This window comes from Balaenoptera acutorostrata, chromosome 9, assembly GCF_949987535.1.
Source record: "Balaenoptera acutorostrata chromosome 9, mBalAcu1.1, whole genome shotgun sequence".
Classification (NCBI taxonomy): Eukaryota; Metazoa; Chordata; class Mammalia; order Artiodactyla; family Balaenopteridae; genus Balaenoptera; species Balaenoptera acutorostrata.
This window is the reverse complement of record NC_080072.1, coordinates 93,565,740-93,589,041: the sequence shown is the minus strand read 5'-3', so window position 1 is coordinate 93,589,041 and position 23,302 is coordinate 93,565,740. Positions and strand designations below refer to the sequence as shown.

Genomic DNA, 23,302 nt, shown 5'->3' with positions numbered 1-23,302 from the left:
GACAAAAAAAGGGAAAATGGAGCTAGCTGGTGGTATTTGGAATGATACTAGAGAGACCAGGAGTTTTTCACTTTTTTCTTTTTGTGAGAGCCCAAAATAGATAGCCAGGGATAAATGAGTGTAGATAAAAAGTTAGTTGCTTTCATATTTATTTGTCTCTGCTTGTTATTATATGATATAAGCCAAAGACATCACATCAAAGAGGAAAAAATTAGTAAGTAAAGATACAGAGAAAGTATAGACAAAGAGGGTTAGAGGGGGGAATTCCATGGCAGTCCAGTGGTTAAGACTGCTTTCACTGCTGGGCCCAGGTTCAATCCCTGGTCAGGGAACTAAGATCCCATAAGCTGCATGGTGCAGCCAGCGAAGCGGAGGGTGGGGTGGGGGGTGGGGTGGGGGGTGGTTAGAGAGAAGATTAGTGTCAGAATAAAGTGAAGAAGAAATGTAGAAGAAAAAAATGGGGAGGAACCACTGATTTTCACGTAAAGTTTTATCACATTTTATATAAAATCTCAAAAATTAATGTTTTTAAGAACTAAAAGGTTATTTGGTTACAGTCTCAAATTTGCTAACTTCTAAAGTATTAAAGTATTGTAGTATTTCAGGACTGGTTATTTTTCAGAGATGGGCAATTTAGTAAGCCTCTGTCTGTATTTGCTTATATAAATTTCTGAATTTTGACAATTGGGGATGTAGAAAGGTCTAAATGAGAAGGATGGCTAAGAGTGTATGTAAATTGAAAGTAACTTTTTTTTCTGTACAGCTCTTGGTACTTAAATATGTACAAAACAAAGACGTTTTTATGAGATATCACAAAGCTCATTTGACACGACGTCTTATATTAGACATCTCTGCTGATAGTGAAATTGAAGAGAATATGGTAGAGTGGCTAAGAGTAAGTAAAATTTTAAAAAATATTTGGTTTTCTTAAAATAGCACATGGTTCATATGTGTGCTTAAGTAATGCATTTTGGTGATACTGTTAATATTGAAGAAATATGGAACATTTTAGAAGAATATAGCATCAATTATATAAAATAAAGTATATTTTCTTAATGAAGACTTCTGGTGAAGCACCTTTGCTCTTGCTTTGCTTCTGTTGTTTCACTCTTTTGTATCTCCACTCTCATTTGAACTGACCTTAACTAACGGACAAATCGTTTCATTTTTAAGATGTTTTTAGTACTAAATATTTAGCCATAGAGATGTTGGTAAATAAGTACATCGATTAAGGAAAAAGAACCCATAGGTAAAAGGTGATGGCTTATTTAGTTTAATCAATGCTAATTATGGCTAAATTCCCATGTTAAAATATTTTAAGTCTGTTCCTTTCAGTCCATTTTAATGGAATTTGAGTTATATTAGTATAACAAATGAATATGTCTTTCATTTATACATATGGTATTATATACAATATTACATTAATATATGATAAAACATCTATTATAATGTGTATAATTATATGTTTTTTTTTTTTTAAATAAGGTTTAATTTATTTATTTATGGCTGTGTTGGGTCCTCGTTTCTGCGCGAGGGCCCTCTCCAGTTGCGGCAAGTGGGGGCCACTCTTCATCATGGTGCGCGGGCCTCTCACTATTGCGGCCCCCCCCCCTGCCGCGGAGCACAGGCTCCAGACGCGCAGGCTCAGTAATTGTGGCTCACGGGCCCAGTTGCTCCACGGCATGTGGGATCCTCCCGGACCAGGGCTCGAACCCGTGTCCCCTGCACTGGCAGGCAGACCCCCCAACCACTGCGCCACCAGGGAAGCCTTATATGTATTTTATATATATTTTTTTCATTTATATGTGTATTTCAAATTAAAGATTTGCAGATAGTGCTGTTTTGTCTGGTAGTTGGGATAGTAAAAATTACTGTGCAGGTGATCTTAATATTAACAGTCACTGGGGAAAATTACTGTTTTGTGACTTCGAAATTTTTGTCAAAATATTAAAAACCTCTTATTATCTGTTACAAGTATATAGGAGAAAGAAAAAATTAGTAAAATTAATATGTATTTAGTACACTGTAATTTAAAACATAAACTTTCAGATTTAAAGTGTTGTATTTCTTTGAAAAAACTGCTATTGCAATTCACATGTCTGATATTGTATCTAGAATATTTAAAGAACTCTTACAACTCAACAGTAAAGACAACTCAGTTAAAAATGGGCAAAGAATTAGAATAGACATTTCTTCACAAAAGATATATAAATGTCCAATAAGTGTATGCAAAGATGCTCAACATCATTAGTTATTAGGGAAATGCAAATTAAAACCACTGGGATAGCTGAAAATTCAGACAATAACAGATGTTGGTGAGGAAGAGGAGAAATTGGAACCCTCATGCATTGCTGGTAGGAATATAAAATGGTGCAGCCACTTTGGAAAACTGACGGTTCCTCAAAAAGTTAAACATAGAGTTGACCTGGCAATTCTACTCCTAGGTAATTCCACTCAAGAGAAGTGAAAACATATGAGCACACAAAAAACTGTACATGAATGTTCACAGCAGCATTATTCATAATAGCTGAATAGTGAAAAGAACCCAGAAGGTCAGTCAGCTGATAAATAGATAAAATATGGTTTATTCATATAATGGAATATTTTTGGTAATAAAAATAAATGAAGTGCTGATATATGCAACAATATAGATGTACTTTGAAAATATTATGCTAATAAGCAAAGAAGCCAGTTAGACCACATACTGTATGATTCCCTAATACAAAGTGTCCACAGTAGCCAAATCTGTAGAGACAAAAAATAAATTAATGGTTTTCAGGAATGGAGGAGTGGGGGAACATGGGGAGTGACTGCTAGTAAGTATGGAGTTTCTTTTGGGGATGATGAAAATGTTCTAAAGTTAGTGGTGATGGTTGCATAACTCTGTAAATATACTGAAACCTGATTAATTGTACACTTTAAAAGGGCAAATTTTGAGGTATGTGATTTATATCTCAGTAACGCTGTTACTAAAATGAAGAGTAGTTTGACTAGTACTTGCCTTCTTGTCATGTAACTTACAAGTTACTTAGTGAGCACCTTTTGTATACTTAGAAGAGTTATACTCTGTAAGTTTGGATCAGCTTCCAAACTTTTGTCTTTTGGTCTTTCAAAGTCATGGAAGTTTTTGCTGGCATCACTTCCTCTTCTTAATTTTTTTGTCACTACCACTTTTCTCATTTATGTTGATAATTTGCCTTCATTAAGTTCCTTGTACCTGCATATTTAGACTCTTCAGCATTGGCATTATCAACAAACATTACAACCACAGTTAGCTCTTTCTTCAGAAACTCCATTTGTGTTCTATTTTATTTTCATTTCCAACATTATTCCCTTCCTTCCTGCCTGCCTGCCTGCCTGTCTGCCTGCCTCTCTCCCTCCCTTCCTTTTCTTTCCTTTCCTTTCCTTTTCTTCTTTTTTTTTTTTTTTTTTGGTGTACTTTTATCATCTTTCTTGACCAATTACCTCTTTCAGTTATCCGTTTTTGTAAAATGTCATGTGGATTTATCAGTGGAAGACATGGATGCAACAAAGCTACATGCTTTGCTGTCTGTGGGTGAATTGAATAAACAGATGACTAACAGATTTTGAAAGAAATATTGTGATTGGTCACTGATATGATGTGCTCTGTTATTTGTTTGTGATTTGTAGATTGAGGAGCTAGAAGTGAAATTTGTGCTTTATGCATAACTCACGTTTAATATATAATGGTAATTGAAAGTTGAATAGTGTTGTTGGGGTACTGGTGTTCTTTAACTATACTGTGGTAACTGAAATTCATGGATATTGGAATCATGCACAGAAAACCAGGATTGCCTGTATATTCTGTTTAGGTTCTAAGAATCAAATTTAATAGGTATTAGATATAAACATTCTATAAATATAAGAGAGAAGAAGAATTTTGTATTAAAGCATCTAAAACTTAGTTTTCCATTAAAATTTTTCCTAATACTATATCAGATTATATATTATTTATTACTTCTTCTGTCTTTGGTTTTCATAGGAAGTTGGTATGCCAGCAGATTATGTAAACAAGCTTGCTAGAATGTTTCAGGACATTAAAGTATCTGAAGATTTGAACCAAGCTTTTAAGGAAATGCACAAAAATAATAAATTGGCTTTACCAGGTATTACTTTATAATTACATACATTTTTTTAAACATTTTACAAAAGAATATCTTTGTTTTCTAGTGAATTAAAAATAAAACTAAGCAGTAATAGAGACAAAGATGTTTCAAAGTCCACATTCCTTGAAAATATCCTACAAAACAGAATTTAGATTTACTAATTCTTATTTTGAAACAGAAAGACACTTTTAACAAAATCTTTAGAGTCTTATTTTTCACCAAAGCTTATCCTCTGTGTATGTATTTTGAATTTTACCCATTGTCAAGATTATTTGCTTTATATTTTCTGATATACTTTCCTATAGCTGATTCAGTTAATATAAAAATTCTGAATGCTGGTGCCTGGTCAAGAAGCTCTGAAAAAGTCTTTGTCTCACTTCCTACTGAACTGGAGGATTTGATACCCGAAGTAGAAGAATTCTACAAAAAAAACCATAGTGGTAGAAAATTACATTGGCATCATCTCATGTCAAATGGAATTGTAAGTAGATGGTGTGTTAGTTCAGATATTGGTTTGGCTGAAAGTAGCAGGACTCCAAATAAGATTTGTTTAAACAAGATAGATCTTTCCTTCTCTCACAAGTGAAAGTTTGAGCAGGTATAGTAGATCTGTTCCATGAAGTTGTTAGGGACATAGACTTCTGGTTACAGCACCATCCTTAAGGTATTCCCTTGCCTGCAGAATCCAATATGATCCTCTCACTATGTCTGTCTTCCAGCCCAACAGGAAGGGAAAGATGTGAGGGTATAGCTTCCTTGAACAGCAACTTCTAGAAGTTTCCCCCATTAATTCCACTCAAATCTCATTGGCCAGAACTTAGTCACATGGCCACATTTTTGCTCAGGAAAGCTGGGAGGTGAGCCTTTATTCTGGACAGTCATTAAAGTCTGCTAAAATTTTTATTACCATGTAAGAAAGGAAGAATGGATATTGAAAGACAACTCGCAGTCTTTTTGTATATAATCTCATATAAGAGATATTATAGTAGATAGATGGTAATCATCACGAAGAGATTCTTATTTTTTTAACTATTTTATCTATTATAGATAACGTTTAAGAATGAAGTAGGTCAATATGATTTGGAGGTAACAACATTTCAGCTGGCTGTATTGTTTGCATGGAACCAAAGACCCAGAGAGAAAATCAGCTTTGAAAATCTAAAACTTGCAACTGAACTCCCTGATGCTGAGCTTAGAAGGACTTTATGGGTTGGTTTGTTTTTATGTTTTTTGTTTTTAACATTGCATCCTCTCACATAGCAGGAAACATGTGTTGGCTTGTGTTATAATAAATTTATGAATTCATAATACTCAAATGACTTTTAAGCAAGAAAAATACACTAGTGAGGTATTTACGGAAAAAAAAATTGAAAATAAGCAAGTTACTAAGACAGAGAATGGCAAGAGAGAGAGAAAGAAAGAGATTGAGTTGGTATTTAAATGTTGCCTGTGAAGAGCATGACCAAAGATTTCATATTGAAAATGTGTTCAAAGATTTTTATGATAACCAAAATTCTAAGAATAAGAAGACTTTGGTCCTTTTGAGGCCCTGTAAAATGTACTTATTAGCCTCCTGTTCAAAACTACATTTTACCTCCTACTCCATATGCCTGTTAAAAGTTCCAAAATAAATTATTACCTAGAGAGAAACAGCTGATTTATAACCGGCAGTGATGTTTGCTGTGGTCATATATGACCAATCCCTCTAGTTTGTTGTTGTTCTGGTTTTTTTGGTTGTCTTATTGTAAAGAGAGCATTTATTGCTTCCTCATAACCAACTCTTTTCTCCTCATTCTCTTTCCTCATTATGCATTTACATTGGTATATTCATGGAAGTACCAAATAAAACTTTGAATTATGAATTTGTGCTCATAATTTTTTCTCACCTATATTGGTCATGTTGTAGAATTGATCTTGGTGTTCCATAGTGTTTATAGAAGCTAATTGTTTTCTCTTTACTCTTCATAGTCTTTAGTAGCTTTTCCAAAGCTCAAACGGCAAGTTTTATTGTATGAACCTCAAGTCAACTCACCCAAAGACTTTACAGAAGGTACCCTCTTCTCAGTGAACCAGGAGTTCAGTTTAATGTAAGGTTTATGTTGATTGATCTAAAATAAAAATACCTTGTTTGAATTTTAATGTTTTATTTTTAGCAAAATAATTTTCCTTACATGATATTTAAAACATCTGTATGCTGTCATCACTTTAGATTTATGCCATTTAGTTTATTGAACATATTAATGAACTAGAGATGTTTATTATTTCTTTACATATTTTTCATGGATACATTTTGGTGTCTGACATACTATATTGCTTTTCATCTTTAAACTAAACATCCTTTTGCACCCTAAAGCAGCTTTATCCACACAGAGTACTGTTTCCTTTAGATCCAGTTAGAAGATAATGTTGAATTACAACCCACATATCTTCAATTATCTAATCACTTTCATGGCAATATAAATTATATTAACTTTGTTATTACAGGGAGCATAGTCACACTTATTAACAGAGCTTTTATCATGTTTGAGGGAAATCATAGGGTTCATTTTAATAAAGCTCCATGTTGGTTATTTGTTACTTTTCCCTTAAACAGTGTTGGATATTAATTTTTAGACTATTTCTAAGTATTTTCTCTTAGACATTGTTGCTATAATATGATGTTTAAAAGGGCTTTCACTGTAAACTATTTGATTTAATGTTTTTTATAGAAAAAATGCAAAAGTTCAGAAAAGGGGTAAAATCAACTTGATTGGACGCTTGCAGCTCACTACAGAAAGGATGAGAGAAGAAGAGAATGAAGGAATAGTTCAACTAAGAATACTGAGAACCCAGGTTTGTAATATTAAGACAGAATGTCTAAATTTTGAAAAACTGTTGCTGTTTTTTTAATCTTCAAATCTTTTTTTAAAATTAAAGGAATGTAGGTACTCAGACTTTTCATACAGAAGAGCTAATTTTCAATTTACTGAAATTTAAAAATTGTATTAGTAACATTCTCTTAGTTGCTCAAAGAGATGTCTATATGACTTGGTGGTCTCTGGTAGGTTCTGTTGGTTGGGCAAAACCTTGGTTTTAGGTTAGACTTCTCTGACTGCATGTCAAAGAGAATAAATGTATATCAACAACAAGTACGATTCTAGGATTGAGTATTTAAAATTTAATTTTAACACTTCTAATTCCATTGTAATGGGAAATTAGGGACACTTTAAAAAACATATTTTAAAACTAGGATTATACCTTCTGAACATGATAAAGAATACCTATTGCAAACTAATGTATGACTGTTTTAACTTTAGAAATAGTCTTATTAAAAGCAAGTTGTCCCACTTTTACTGTTTTCATTTAATATTGTTTGAAACTATTGGCCAGTGCAATCAAGCATGAAACAAAAAAGAAGAAAAGATTAAAATTTTTCACTACTTGTAGATCATATAATATGATAAAGGAACAGAGAAAAGATAAATAAAAATCAAATGCTTTTCTATTTAGCAATAAACAAATAAATAAATAAATTTAAGAAAATAAAAGAAAAAACCATAGAATTCACAGGCATTTCTTTAAAAAGCAGTGTGTTAGACCTGTATGAAGAGAGGGGGCTTTGCCTGAGAGATTCAAAAGGAGATTTGAATAAATAGAAAGATCATGTTCCTTTTTTTCTTACTGAATTTTTTAATTGAGGTATAACTTACATAAAATAGAATACATATTTCATAGTTTTCAGTGTGTTTTGCTAAATGTGTATACCTGTGTGACCATCACCTCAATTAAAATACAGAACATTTCTATCACTCCAGTAATTTCCCCATGTCTCCATTCAGCCAATCTCCCTCTTCAACCCACCTGATTCCTATCACCATTGCTTTGTTTTGCCTGTTCTCGGTCTTCATATACATGGAATCAGACAGTGTACTCTTTGTATCTGGCTTCTTTTTAACATGAATTACCATTTGTTGTTTTTTTTTTTTTTGGCTGCTTTGGGTCTTTGTTGCTGTGTGTGGGCTTTCTCTAGTTGCGATGAGCGGGGGCTACTCTTTGTTGCAGGGCACGGGCTTCTCATTGTGGTGGCTTCTCTTGTTGTGGAGCACAGGCTTTAGGCGCACGGGCTTCAGTAGCTGCAGCACACGGGCTCAGTAGTTGCGGCACGTGGGTCCTAGAGCGCACGGGCTTCAGTAGTTGCGGCGTGTGGGCTCAGTAATTGTGGCTCACAGGCTCTAGAGCGCAGGCTCAGTAGTTGTGGTGCACAGGCTTAGTTGCTCCGTAGCATGTGGGATCGTCCCGGACCAGGGATCAAACCTGTGTCCCCTGCATTGGCAGATGGATTCTTAACCACTGTGCCACCAGGGAAGTCCGAAATACCATATTTTTTAATGATAAGGCTGAATAACTTCCCATACTAGTAACAAGTCTACTGAATTTCATATAAAAATTCAACTAGGAATATTTTTGGAATTTTAAAAATTGAGTCTCAGTTTTATCAGAAAGAACAAATAGATGAGAGTGATTGAGAACCTTAAAAAAATAAGGTGTTAATGGTGGTGGAACTTGCCTTGCCAAATATTAAAACTTATTAAAATATCTACAAAAATAAAATAGCATAACATACAGATTAATAGAAGAAAATAGCTCAGAATTAAACCTCCTATGTAAGTGTAGATGAACTTTGCAATAAAGGAAATAATTTCCATGGCCCATGAAAAGAGAATGTATTATTCAATAAGAGATTTTGGAAAATTTTACTTCTGGGAGGAAAAAGCATGATATAGTCTTAGTTTATGGCTACAGCAGGATAAATACAGATGGATTAGAGTTGAGATATGAAGTAGAATGGGCAGGTATAGTCATACTATAAGATGTGCAAAGAAAATGAAGTTTTTTTGTTTTGTCTAAAACTGATTCATAATTATGCTCAATCCGCTAATCCAAGCTATCCCTTTAGGTAATGCTCAGACTTTCTTATTTCTCCCTGATTCTACTCCACCCATCCCTGTTCTTTGCTGTTTTCACAGATGGCATCTGCATGTATTGAGGTTGAGAGAAATTCACTTGACTTCATAGTGACAGTGAAGGGATTGTCCTATCTATACAGTTGTAACAGTGTTCTGGGTTTTTGGTCTTGTCAGCTCTAGAGTGCTTTATCTGTCATCTCTAGAGTGCTTTATCTGTCACCTATGGGAATTTGACTTTCTATTGCTATCTATTGCTGATGTCTGTAGCAGATGAACTATGGTTTCTTCTTTTTCCAGTGGGTAAGGACCACGTGGCCTCTTTCCTGTTCTGGCTGCCTGTCCTCGGCTCTTACTGAGCTCTTGAGCCCTCTGAGCCTCTGCTACGTCTTCTTTGTGGCCCTTGGCCTACATGGCACGCTGTTGTCATCTGCTGTTACAGGATCGCCCTCTCCTGACACTGAAGGCCCTGTGGCAGGTCCATTGGCTCTAAACTCTATCTGCATCATATGGGAACTGAGAGAAATTCAGGAGGGCAAATTACTTCCATCATATCATGCCACTTTTCAAGTGACCTCCAACCTATTAAATTGGGGCCAGGGCCAGAACTCCTCTGTTTTTCTCTTAACATCTCTAACACAGCCATCTTCACCTCTACCAAAGCTAGAATAGGAGAAATTGGAATATTTACAGTTGTTTCTCTCCTACTTACTGGTTTCTGTAATGTACAAGTGCCTGTAGGGGGACATACTTTTTCCATCTTCCTTCTTTCTTTCTGGACCCTTGACATAAACCCCTGTGATCAAGAGCCTGGATCTGGACATACTGACATTGGGAGTAATTCACCTGACCTCCTAGTGGCAGTGTAGGAATCCTCATATCTGTACAGGGGAAGTTGAAGGTATACTTTTCTCATACTGAGTAGTACCTGACTCCCAAGCCTTATTGCCTTGTAGCCAAACTCCATTTTCAATGTTAAAAAGCAAATATTGATTCCTTTTTTGTTTTCACATTTCTTTTATAATGAATTCTAACTTCCACTAAGGCAGATGAATGCCTTTTGTTGACTAAGCAGACACCTTGTACTGGAAAAGGCAAAAGAGAAAATATGTAGTAATTTTCTAATTTTCCTTATTAAAAGAATAATAGTAATTAAAGAAATCATCAAGGAAGCTATTGATAAAATTGATTTAGATGAAAAGTGCTTACTCCTACAGAAAGTTAAAACCATTTAATTGAGTCAGTACAAACTGAAGATACTTATAACAAGTACAGTTTATTAATCTGATAAATTTTTAAAGAATAGTAATTATTAATTTTTGAAACAGACAGCAACTGGCCTCTACTGCTATACAAAGAAGTAACTGTGAATACAAGGGAAAAAGTATGTGTAAGGGGTTTGTTGTATCTTAGTTGATAGTTGATTCTTAACACAATACCAGGTTATATACATGTTGTGTTCACAGGTAAAATAAACTTTTTAAATGTACATAGTGTGGATACGAAGGAATGAAAGGAAATACACCAAAACCTTAAGTGTGATTTTCTTTTCAGCAGGGAAGTTATGGGTAATTTTGTTTTTCCTCATTTTTTAAAATCTCCATAGTATGCAGATTTTATTTTTCAGAGTGAAAAAAAGATACTGGTCTCAAGATTAATCTAGTGATTGCTAATCATTTGGATAGGTATTGGATAGAAGATAAAATACATTAAAAGTCATTTTTTGTTTTGTTTTACTTAAAATAATTTTTCATTTTTATTTTTTCTTTTAGGAAGCTATCATACAAATAATGAAGATGAGAAAGAAAATTAGTAATGCTCAGCTGCAGACTGAATTAGTAGAAATTTTGAAAAACATGTTCTTGCCACAAAAGAAAATGATAAAAGAGCAAATAGAATGGCTAATAGAGCACAAATACATCAGAAGAGATGAATCTGATATCAACACTTTCATATATATGGCATAATTTTGAATATCATGGACAATATTAAGAACCCAAATTTTGGAGTGCTTGGGCAGAAAGTTCTTGCAGTTTGTGCTAGAGGAAGGTTTATTTGGACTTTGATTACATAAATATTAAAATCTCTGCCTTACCTAACAAAACAACTATATTTTGCCAATCACATTAGTTAGCATGGTGGCATTCCCTTCATGTTGCACACTCTGTTTTAACAGCATGCCGTTTTGTGGAGAAACTTGCATTCATGAAGAGCCCATTATGAACTTTTAAAAATCTGATTTATACCCACCGGAAGAAATACAGTTGGGAAGGGTGAAAGTGGGGTTCTTGTTGCTTTTTTTTTTCTTTCTTTTTCTTTTTTTCCTCTCTTACAAAAATGTACTTGCACAAGGAAGGATCTTCAGATGTTTGTGTGCTGAAAAATGCTGTTAACGTTTGTTTTAAAAAATGCAATTAAAACTAGAAATAGCACTCTTGGTTTCTTTTGAGCAAAAGAGTGAGCTGGTCTACACAACATTGGGACAGGGCAGATATAGGTGAAAAGATAAGTTTATAATAGTATCAAATTATATGTTCAAACACTGCTTCAGTATAGGAACTGGATTTTAGTGGTGACTTAAAAATGGTATTAAATTTTTCCAACTAAAAAATGTTGGCTTTCTTTTAAGCAGGAGACTACTGTCTTAGTTGTTTATTGTTAAATGATGAACAGTTTTTCAAATCTTACATGGCTAAGAGAGCTTGTTTTGAAAAAGTGAAGCTCATATTAATTATTATTTTAATTGTTTTAAAAAATGTATGGAGATAGGTAGGTCGATTGCAGAGTCAAAACAGCAAAACAAGCATATTAAGTGTTTACTAAGACACTTAATATTTATATACTTAATATTTATTATGCCATATTCAAATTTATTAAAAACAAGACAAATCTCCTGCTTTAATATAATACAGTTATGTAACTGACCTCTTAATCTGTAGCATAGAAATATTTTGACATTTTAAAGTCTCATGATTAGGGATTTATAACCTCAGGTTTCTGGAAAGGAACACATTCTGTTTTAAAAAGTAATAATTAAGTATCAGTCACCTAGGAGGAAGAGAAAAACCACAACATAGACCTGAAAAGCATAAGCAAAATTGTTACAATCTTAATATGAGCAGTATACTTGCCAAATATATGTACATATATATTTATATATTTTAAAAGTAAACATTTAAAAAATGTTCAGAAGTCAACACTTACCTTGTTCCTTTTAGTCAATCCAAAGTAGCAACTTACTAGTTGCTGGCAACTGAATACCCAGAGTAATGGAGATTTTAGGACTTGAGGACATGAACAACTTAAAAGAGAAAAACTTACTCCCCATTGGGAAAGAATGGCTCAACATGGATTTTATTCATTGTGGTGCACATTTCAAATTTTCTTGCAAATTATTTTATATTTTATTTGATATTAAGTAATATTTTAAATTATTTTGATGATAGTAGGAAATGGAGTGCCAGAGTGTTGAAAGGCGTACAGTATTATTACAGAGTGCTTTTAAGAGCATTTCATGGAATCTGTCCCCAATCCCAAGAGACTTTGTGAGCTGCCTGTTGAAGGACAGCAAATTTAAAACATTTAAGGTTTTGCTGGCTGTAGTCAAAGGCCTATTCTGAAACTCATAGGAAATTGGAATTTTGTTTCTAATTTAAAATCTTACATTTGAGCTCTAAGGTAGCATATGTGAGTTATTAGACCAAGCATATTGTGAAGGTTAAACTAAATTAGCACTCACTGTTTTCTCTAATTAGATGACTGTTAACAATGGGTAAATTCAAAATTTTTAAGAACTGATAATTTGGTAATAATTGTGGCCCTTACGTTTAACAAATAGTTTGGTATTGGCATATTTGCTTGTCCGATACAGGAGCGCCAAAGGAGGAAGCAATGGAAGGAAAAATTACAGGCCATTTCTTAAAGTTTAAGATTTATTGTTGTTTTAAACCAGAATAGTTCTCAGAACTTTTTTTGGAATTTCTAATCTTTTTAGTCATTTAAAAATGAGAGCCATGATGTTTTGATTTATAAAGGCAAATTTAATGCAAAAGTGGGTAACTCTAAATCCATAGCAAAGTTTTCTATTAAATTTTATAAATTTTTAAATTGCTAATTATGTCCTAGTTGTATTTTGGGGAATAGAACAGCAACAAATACTGTAGACTTACATTTTTCATCATTTTGTTCATTATGTATAGAAAAGTTTATCTGACTACTTTTTGGTGTTTATGAAAACCATTTAGTTGACAAGGTGCCTATACCATTGTTGAATTTTCTTTAGATATATTTTGACAACAGATTTGCTAATTTAAAAAAAAAAGGATCTGGAAAAAAACTACCAGCAATTTGCTAAAGATACAGAATCACAGTTAGTATCCTTTATTACTAAGTCCCTTTTCTCTAATGTGCACTTAAAATTAGTGCTATCTGAGCAGGGATGAACTCTGACATAGTTAAGGGGAAAAATATATACATATATATGCATATATTTTTTTCATGAGCAGTATGGCAATAGGACACTTCAGAGGTTAAGATTTGAACATTCATCTTCTAATATAAAGGTGGAGCCATCTTGAAAATGTTAACCTTTATTGCCATCTCATTGCCAGAGTAAGTAGATATGAAACAAAACTTACAAAGTGAAAATACAGAACAATTTTAATGCTTACAATGAGTTAAATATTTAGAGTATTACTGTTCTAATGATTTAATGAGTATCTTGAAATAAATTCTGAAGTCTTCCAATTTTTACATTTATTGGAGGGGTCCCTGCATTCTGGCAAACTTTAAGTCTCTTTCTCTTATTTTGTGCATAAATGTTAAAATTTCCAAAAATGAAATGTTAGCTTTCTTATTTTTACCTTTTATTAAATTTAATACAAACTATGACCGGAGCAGTTTAAAAGTATTTTGTATTATTTGCAGTAGGATGTCATTGGCCCTGCTCAAAGGGTAAATTTTAAAAATTCAATTTGGGTGAAAGTTTTGCTAGTTTTCCAGAAAGATTTGCTATCTTAAACTCAAGCTTGTTTTTTCTATTTTCATGTAAATGACTGGGATGCTATCTTATAAACTCTTCCAATGTCATGTTTGTGAAATAAACATTACAATGAGAGCTTTCCTGTCATCTACACTATATATGTTGTCTGGAGTGTTGAACAAATTTGAGTTCCTAAGTTGTAATCTATCCTCGTATATACAGTTTTGAATGTGTGCCACTACATACTGAGATGATAATGCTGTACAATTTTAAATGGTAGCAGTTTCTGTATGCAGTAGGCTGAAATATTTTGATGAACTGCTTAATTTTTGGATTTTATTTTTTAAGTTGTATAATTTATTTTCTTGCAAAATAAAAATGTAATATAAAAGCTTTCACCTATCAAGAAAATGTTGATGTTCTACTGTAAAATAGTTTCTAAGAGTTTAGTTAAAATTTTTATAATAGGTATATTTATATATTTAATTGTGAAATAGTAAATCTTAGCCAGCCTTAGGAATCAGAAATACAAAAAGTAACCCACTTACTTCTTTTAAATTTCAAAATCTAGTTCAAAATGAAAGCTAACAGGAATGTAGCTTTTCCATTGATGATGGCATAGGGCTATCATGCCTGGAAGAGGTCAGAATTTTCAAACCTGAAAGTGATTAATGCATTCATTCATCCATTTAGATAGGTCATGTCATAACCAAAATTTAAATTTTATATCAGACAAAAGTAAAAAGTATAAAACAAATTATTTCATGTTTTGTATATTTTTGGAAGTTTGTGAATATTTAAATTTCAAAGCTAGAGATAGTTGTAATAAGGTTATGAAGATGGACTGTGCCTTAGTCTTGGTGGTTGTAACACAGTACCATAGACTGCATGACTTATAAACCAACAGAAATTTATTTCTCATAGTTCTGCAGGCTCAAAGTCTGAGATCAGAGTGCCAGCATGGTTGGTTCTGGTGAGGAACCTCTTTCAGTTTGCAGACTGCTGACTTCTCACTGTGTCCTCACATGGCAGAAAGAGGGTTTAGAGAGCTCTGGGTCTCCTTTATAAAGGCACTAATCCCATTCACAAGGGCTCCACTCTCGTGACCTAATTACCTCCCCAAGTAAAGGCCACACTTCCCAATAACATCACATTGGCGATTAGGTTTCAACATATGATTTTTGGAGAGAGACAGACATTCAGTCTTTAGCACTTCATAATGACCCTAAAATCAACCTTGGACTTTCTGGGATTTGGGAGTGGGGGGAAATTGACTTGGAAATGAAGGCAGAGAAAAGTGTGGCCTCAGTTTAAGATTCCCCAGAACCTAGAAACAGGTTAGGCATAGAAACTTAGGCAGAAGCTTCTGGGCCCCTTACTTGCACATGTCTCCCAAGGCGCTGGGAGGGGCCCTTAGAGTTTTGTATTTGTGATTTATATTATTTTTCTCAAAGAGAATCCCCTAAATATCCAAGGTTGAATCCAGTCCTGCTAAAACTGAATGCAAAAAGAAACGTGTCTGGCACACAGAAGGCATTCAAGTGTGGATCGAATGAATGAGGCGTGTGTGCCTGAGAACAGAGTAGAGTTTAACACTTTGTTTTAAATGGGAAGAGTTTATTTTCTAATTGCCTGTTCTAGACTGTAAAATCAAATACGGACTTTGCATGTCACTAAACTTCTGTTTTAACCAATGGACAGTCTGGAACAGGGGTCTTAGACTGTTGAGGAGTTACAGACTTCTATGAGCATCTGATTAAAGAAAAAGACATGCATATAAACATACGAACAATTCTGTGTATAAATTTTAAGTATTCCAACACTCAAGATTAAAAACCTTTGAGAGTGAGATCCCACAGCGGGTAAAGAGAGTACGTAGCAGCCTGCTCTCTGAATTGGTAGCAGCCTGATGTCACAAGTGCTGATCCAAACTTAGATCTATACTAGTTTTTGGCTGTTTTTATCTAAAGAATGACAGGAGACTTCCCTGGGTGTTATTGGGGTTTGCTATTTTCATTAATGATAAATGCAATATTTTATTATTATTGTGGTTGCTGAAGCAGACTGATACTACTTAGATGTTTCTTTGACAGTGGTTGATGGTTGAAGGGTAGCAGTGGGAACCAGGAAGGCAGAGAGGAAAGAGCCAACTTTGCAACAAGCCAGGTTTGAAAATTAACACTCCTGTTAAGAGACCACAATTATCATACCTCTAAGAAAGGGTGGGGCTTGGGACTACCTTTACAAGGCCCTTTTCCTATGGCTGCTAAGTGTGTAATTTTCTTTCCCCCTACTCTACCTTACCTCCTCCATTCTCAGCAGATGACCTTACTTTGGGAATATAAGCAGAGAAAATAAAATAAAGCTTTCAGGCATGCACTTTCATAACTTGCTTTCTCTACCGCTAAACTTTACCTCTAACAGTGCCCATTTTCATCTGCCTACCTATCTCAGAGGAAGGGCTGCCTCACTTCTTACTCGAGGCCAACTGTTTTTTTTAATCTTTTCACTGAATTCCTTCTGCTTCTGTGTTTTGCTCCAAAATACCTACATTTCCTATATCTTCCAAACATCCTTTTATTAGTTATTTCCTCCTTAGCCTCCAACGGGGGTTCTCAAAGTTTTGGTCCACAGACCAGCAGCATTATCATCACTCGAGAACTTGTTGGAAATGCAAGTTCTTGAGCTCCACCCCAGACCTACTGATTCAGAAAGTCTTCGGGGGGGTTCAGCGATCTGAATTTTAATAAGCCTTCCAGGTGATGCTGACGCACCGAAGTTTGAGAACCACTGGCTTACAACCATATTCAAGTATCCGCCATCCTTAAAAAAATGCCTTCCCCTACCTTGGTCAAGTTATGACCTTGTTTTCCTCCTTCCTCCATTTTCTGCTAAACATCTTGAAAGAATAGTCCACAGTCTGTCTCTGTTTCTTCTGCTTAGTACTCATTGGCTTATGTCCCCACTGGTCCTCTTGCCAAGGTCATCAGTGACCTCCTATTGCTTAATCAGAAGGCTCATTTTCAATCTTCCTCTTACTTGACCTCCTTACAGCATTTGCACCTTGAACACTCCTGGTTATTGAATTTGGTTCATCTCTTGGCTTCAAAGATACCATTCTTTCCTGGTCCCACACTTATCTCTCTTAGTTTTCTCAGTCTCATTCTCTGGCTCTTCCTCTGCCTGCACATCCCAGGATTTCATCTCCATTTCTACTCTTGCTGAGCTACATACTCTTCCTGGGTAATTTTATCTCCCTCTGTGGCTTCAACCACCATCTGCATGTTGATGCTCCAGACTGTCTGCAACTGCTCTCAAGATCAACATGAATTTCCAGGTATTTCTTGAACATCTCATCATCCATCACAGACTTGCTCCACTTAACTATCTCCATCTTCCAGGTTAGCAACCTTCATTTGACTGTCTATTGACCCCTCCCCACACCACATTATTGATTCTAGGTATGTATTATCTCTAGAATCTGACCTTTGTTCGCCTTTACTTCTGTGTTCACTGAATGAATAAGAACATTTCATAGTATGCTTGTACCAGGTGAAGTAGGTAGGGACTAGCTGTTGGGTTGCTTCTTAGCCTACGTTTGGAAGTAGACTAAATGTACTGAGTGATAAGTAGTGGTCAGTAAGATTATGTTTGCTTTAAATCTGTGGCATTTCTGGACCACTGGCCTAGCTCTAATTTTTCTCTTAATTGAGCTCATACCTCAATGTCTGAGGCCTAAGACAGCAGCAGATGTGAATTGGGTCATTCCTTTTAGCCTGTGGCTGAGGAGCCACTCCAAATCTAAAACATAAAAGCAGGAAAAGGACTTTCATCATTTAAAAAATTTCCCACATTTTTTAGTGCAGTTCCTTGCTCAGTTAGGGGCCCACTACTTGTAAAATTGAATTGAAAGGCTTGGGAGCCACTGTTGAGCAGACCTCCTAAAGGTGGAGGAACATGTAACAAGCCCAAAAGTCATTCGTGGGACAAGTAGGACTTCTGTCTTACACTCATTAAGAACTTCCTAAAATATCTTCTTTTGTGTCTTTTTGTTCTAAACCCCAAGATAAATCATATGAAAGTTATTTTTAGGAACTCTCCTGTTGCGCCATCGTCCTACTGTAATCATTTTCTTGTTGAATACATGTTGTCAGATGACAAAAACAGGACAATTTAATAACGAGTTTGATATCCTTTATTCAAGGGAAAACTTGTACTCCCCATGGATTTGGGGGAGTACAGTGCCTTACAAGCAGCGGAGCACTCTTGCTGAGGGATTTGGGGCAAGAGCGAGTTTTATAGAGCTTTAGAAGTGGCAAAGTGGAAACAGCATAATTGGCTTGGAGGTCAGGGACTTCCTTATAAGGCTAGCAGGTCAATCAGGGAATAAGGAAAGAGTATTTGGTTTAAGTTAATTGTCTAAGGTTGCATATCTGACCTTACTTAGAACAAAGAAGTTATTAAAAATTCTTGGCAGTTGGGAATTGGCTGGTTTGATATACTCTATTTCTGGTCAAGTGAAGCATTTACGGGGACATGAAAATTATCTGAGTTTCAGTTTGCTGACATGGCACCCGACGCAGGAGGAGCTTCACCCTGGGCTTGGAAAATTATTTCAACAATGGGGTACAAACATTTCTAAATGTCTGCTAAAGAAGCTCTTGACACTGTCCTTCCCAGGATTTCAAGAAAGGAGATGTTTTGTGGGGTATATAATTAGAAAACATAAGGAAATGACGTATGTAATTTTACTCAGGATGTGTACATTAGTTTCCTATGGCTGCCATAACAAAGTACCACAAACAGAAATTTATTCTCTCACAGTTCTGGAGGCTAGAAGTCTGAAATCCAGGTGTTGGCAGGGTTGGTACCTTCTGTAGGGTCTAAGGGAGAATCTATTCCATGCTTCTCTCCTAGCTTCTGGTGGTTGTTGGAATTCCTTGGTGGTTCATTTTTTGTAGGTGCATCTCTCCAGTCTCTGCCTCCTCCACATGGCCCTCTCACTGTGTGTGTCCTTTCTTGTTATAAGGACACCAGTCATTGTATTTAGTTTAGGGCCCACCCTAATTCAGTATGACCTCATCTTAACTTGATTGCATCTGCAAAAACCCTATTTCCAAATAGAGTCATTCACAGGCAGGATTTGTGGGGGACACTAGTCAACCTAGTACAATGAGTTATTCCAACAGACTAACTATGATAGAAGTTACTTGTTATAGAGGAATTTAATTAGAAGTGAATAACAAATATCCTTGTATTGTGAATCTAATACATGCATTTTTTCTAAACTCTTAAGGAAATTGTTTATTTTCCACTTTGTTCCCTGCTATGAAAATATTATTCTAATGTTCCTAAAACTAACTTATACTTTTAGAAAAGCACTCTGGGGCTTATGACTATAGTTATGGACATTTATAAAGAGGAAGAGGCCAAAAAGTTTATTTTGTCAATACTGATAGTATACTTTCCAAGACATAAGACTCCATTTACACTTATTGGCTAGGTCTCTAACAAATGTAGTTAACTTAGAATCTAAGATGAGGTACATTTCGAAAGATGTAGTCTTCATTAATGACTCTGTGTTCAGACACTATGTTACCTAATGTGATAGGAATGATGACTTGAAGCTACAAATTCAGATATGCAAAAAAAAAAAAAAAAAGAAGCTTTAAATTCTCTCTAAACTGGACTTAATCTTTTTTTTTATTCAAGCACTTCATTTCTATCTCCTGGAAGAAATTTTAATCTAGTCATTTTCACCTAAACTCAGTCAAATTCAGTTATCTTTTCATACATTTTAAGTTAAATGTTTGTCCCTTTCAGGATTGTTCCCCTCACCCCTTCTACTCTGGGTATCACATCGTCCTGGTCTGCCTCATATCCAGCATGGTAACGCCTGTATGACTTGTATGGTGAGGCCCAGTTTCCCAACAGTGGAGCCTCTTGAGGATCACCAGCTCCCGTTCAGCTGACTTCTGTACTCTTCACAGGTGTAACAGGAAAATCACCCATTTAGCCCACCCATGGGGGGCTCTTTGGGTCATGGGGACTTTCTGTGAGGCTACCTTAGGCTCCTCATATCCAAGCACCCTAAGCAATCTTCCATTTATCCTCGAGTGCTCAGGTGGGCTACCTTTTCAGACAAGCTGGTTTGAATCAGGGAACTGAGATCTACTCTCCCTCATACCACTGAATTTATCCTGTGTGTGTGTGTGTGTGTGTGTGTGTAGAGGGGATGATTCTAATGTCACATTCCCCTGTGGCTGGGCTGCAGGAGGAGACAGAGATCAGGGACACTCCTCAGAGGCTGATCCTCTGGCTTCCCCTCCAGCTCTAGCCTTTCTCCCCTGAGTTCTACTTAACTAGTATTGGGTAGGGGTAGGAAAAATGGACTTCAAATATTTGGTGTCTTTTACCTGAACTGTGACTTTAGAATTCTGGAATAAAAAGTTCAGTGTCCTGTTGTCTGTTTGCTTTGGTTCTGCTTCCCCTCGGGGTGCTTATGGCTTCACATCCAGGGTGTGAATGGGGATTATCACAGATGTATAAAGAAGTGGAGGCGGAGGGTGCAGCATGACACAGCTCACAGCATAATCTGATTCTCTGCTACCTTTCTTTTTATAATTCTTGCTCCATCTACTTTGGTGAGGCCTCTTCCTCCACCTAAATGCAGGTGTTCCCCAAGTTTCTTTCTCTGTAGACTCTTTGGGTAATTTCATCTATTTAATACCGTCAACAATTACCTCTTTGCCCTAACTCCCAATTCTATGCTTTAATCCTGAATGGGTTCCTAATTAAATTTTTTGGATAAATGTAAATAAAGATCAGAGTTAGATTTTATTTATTTAGGAGTCTAAGTGTAAGCCACTCAAGTGCTACAATTATTCTTGTTGCAGTGAATTTCCCTATTTTCTTAAAAAAAACCTTGACTTTTCAAATTCCTAGATTCTTAAATGATTAACTACATTTTGGCCTTCTTATTTTTCTGAATTTTAGTTTGAAGGGAAGCTATCTGCTGTAGCTCAGGAGTAAATTTGCTCTCCTTCTCTCCCAACTTCTCTAGAAGTCATCCTGTCCAACATAGTGACAATATTTCCTGATAGTGCTTTTGACAGCAGAATTGTCCAAAGCTGACCCCTGTGCTTCTAAGGCAAGTCTCTCCTAAGGCAAAACTAGTGTAGAGGTTAAGAGCCTAGTTCTGGCAACCAGACAGCCTGGGTTCAAATTGTAGCTCTGTCACTAATTACTTGCTCTGTGACCTTAGACAATTTAAGGAATCTAAGTTTCCTCATCTATAAAATATGAGTAACAGAGCTCCCTAATTCATTGGGGTTTTGTGAGGATTAAAAGAATTAAACAGTGAAAGAAATGCCCCATACTAAGAACTATGTAAGGACCTATTATTATAACCAGTCATCTTTTGCTGTTTGTTCACCTAGTGTAGTTAGGTGGCCTCTGCTTGGCCTCTGTTTATTAGGCCAGACTAGCTGTTTAATTTTCTCAGTTATTTCTTTAAATTTTTCAGATAAAGATCTGATGTATCTTGTACATTTCACACACATGCACAAACACACACACACACACAAACACAATTTCAGCACTGGTACACATTGTAATGATTTCCTTTCACAGCCATTAAAGCAGTAGGTACGAAAAGGTTTGTGCTTGGCCTACAGTAGGGTCAGCAAGAGAGAAGGCTTGAGTGTGACGTTCAAAGGAAGGAGGCAGGACTTGGTGACCTATTGATTATAGAGGATCTGGTAGGTGAAGGTATTACACACCACTGTAAGGGACCAACCTACGGTGATTGGGAAAGTAAAGATAGGGGTGCTGTATTTATCTATTGCTGTGTAAAAATGACCCCAAAACATAGTGGCTTAAAACAATAGCCATTTATTTTCTCTTGTTTCTGTGGATCATGAATTCAGACAGGGCACAGGAAGGGATGGCTGGTCTCTGCTCCATGATGTCTGGGGTCTCAGCTGGGAAGGTTGAAGGCTGGGACTGGAAATCATCAGAGAGCTTTTTTTTTTTTTTTTTTTAAAGATTTGATTGATTGATTGATTGATTGCTATGTTGGGTCTTCGTTTCTGTGCTAGGGCTTTCTGTTGTTGCGGCAAGCGGGGGCCACTTTTCATCGCAGTGCGCGGGCCTCTCACTATTGTGGCCTCTCTTGTTGCGGAGCACAGGCTCCAGACGCACAGGCTCAGCAGTTGTGGCTCACGGGGCCTAGCTGCTCCACGGCATGTGGGATCCTCCCAGACCAGGGTGCGAACCCACGTCCCCTGCACTAGCAGGCAGACTCTCAACCACTGCACCACCAGGGAAGCCCCAGAGAGCTTTTTTTAATCCATATTTCTAGCTAGACCTAGCCTGGGAGGTCACATACCTCACTTCTGTGATACTCCACGGTCAGGGCAGTCAGATTCAAGGGGAGGGAACACCAACCCCACCTCTGGTTGGAGGAGTGAGCATGAGTCATATTGAAAGAAGAGCTTGTAGGGTAGGCTAATTGTATGATTAGGCCACCCAAGATGGCTGTTCTCTTGCTCTCTGTACATCCCTCAACCAGACCCTGCTTCACCTATACCCTACTCACCTGACTGACCTTACCTCTTAATCGTAGAGCCTGATCAGTAAATGCCTACATACTTGCCCTGGCCCCAGCTAGTGAGTGTTGTAATCTTTAAATCAGAACAGCTCCACAAAGATGGTTTATCAAAGGGGCAGTGAGGGTTGTGCTCCTCTGCTGGTTTCCCTGGTAACTGATGAGCCAACCTGATATCAATTCCCCCATAACAATTCCCTCTTCTTCCGGTAGGGAAGACTGTTGCCACTGCCAGCTTGCCACCTGCTGCCCACCATGGTGTGTCTCTCCAGGACCCTCTTGGGTGTAAGTAAGATCCCCTATCCAATGAACCATTGATGTCTCTGTCGCTAACTGTGGATTCTTTCCATCTTGAGGCTGGGCAATTACAAGCTTTGAAGTCCTGCTGGGGTGCAGCCCAACACTAACTTTTGGTGTGGCCAACTTTGAAAAATACAATCTCCCACTTGTTACAAAACATAATTAAGGGTGGGGATTTTACTTTAGGAAAAACCTGGGTTTGGCTTGGAGTAAGTAGGGTTAAAGTGCTCACTTTGTATGTTGTCACTCCTATCTTCTGTATAAAGTAAGTATAGGGAATTCCCTGGTGGTCCAGCGGTTAGGACTCCGCACTTTCACTGCTGTGGGCCTGGGTTCAATATCT

At 36.4% G+C, this 23,302-nt stretch overlaps 1 protein-coding gene across 1 annotated transcript in view; it reads left to right on the top strand.

The window, feature by feature from the left end:
* Positions 1-14,449, top strand: part of CUL5 (cullin 5) — a 99,851-nt gene extending 85,402 nt beyond the window's left edge. Inside the window, exons 13-19 of the mRNA XM_057552908.1 lie at positions 764-895; positions 4,004-4,127; positions 4,433-4,608; positions 5,175-5,336; positions 6,096-6,214; positions 6,836-6,959; positions 10,843-14,449. Coding sequence (XP_057408891.1) covers positions 764-895; positions 4,004-4,127; positions 4,433-4,608; positions 5,175-5,336; positions 6,096-6,214; positions 6,836-6,959; positions 10,843-11,037 — 1,032 coding nt within the window. The 3' untranslated portion in view covers positions 11,038-14,449. The remainder of the gene's footprint in view (positions 1-763; positions 896-4,003; positions 4,128-4,432; positions 4,609-5,174; positions 5,337-6,095; positions 6,215-6,835; positions 6,960-10,842) is intronic.
* The last annotated feature ends 8,853 nt before the right edge of the window (positions 14,450-23,302 follow it).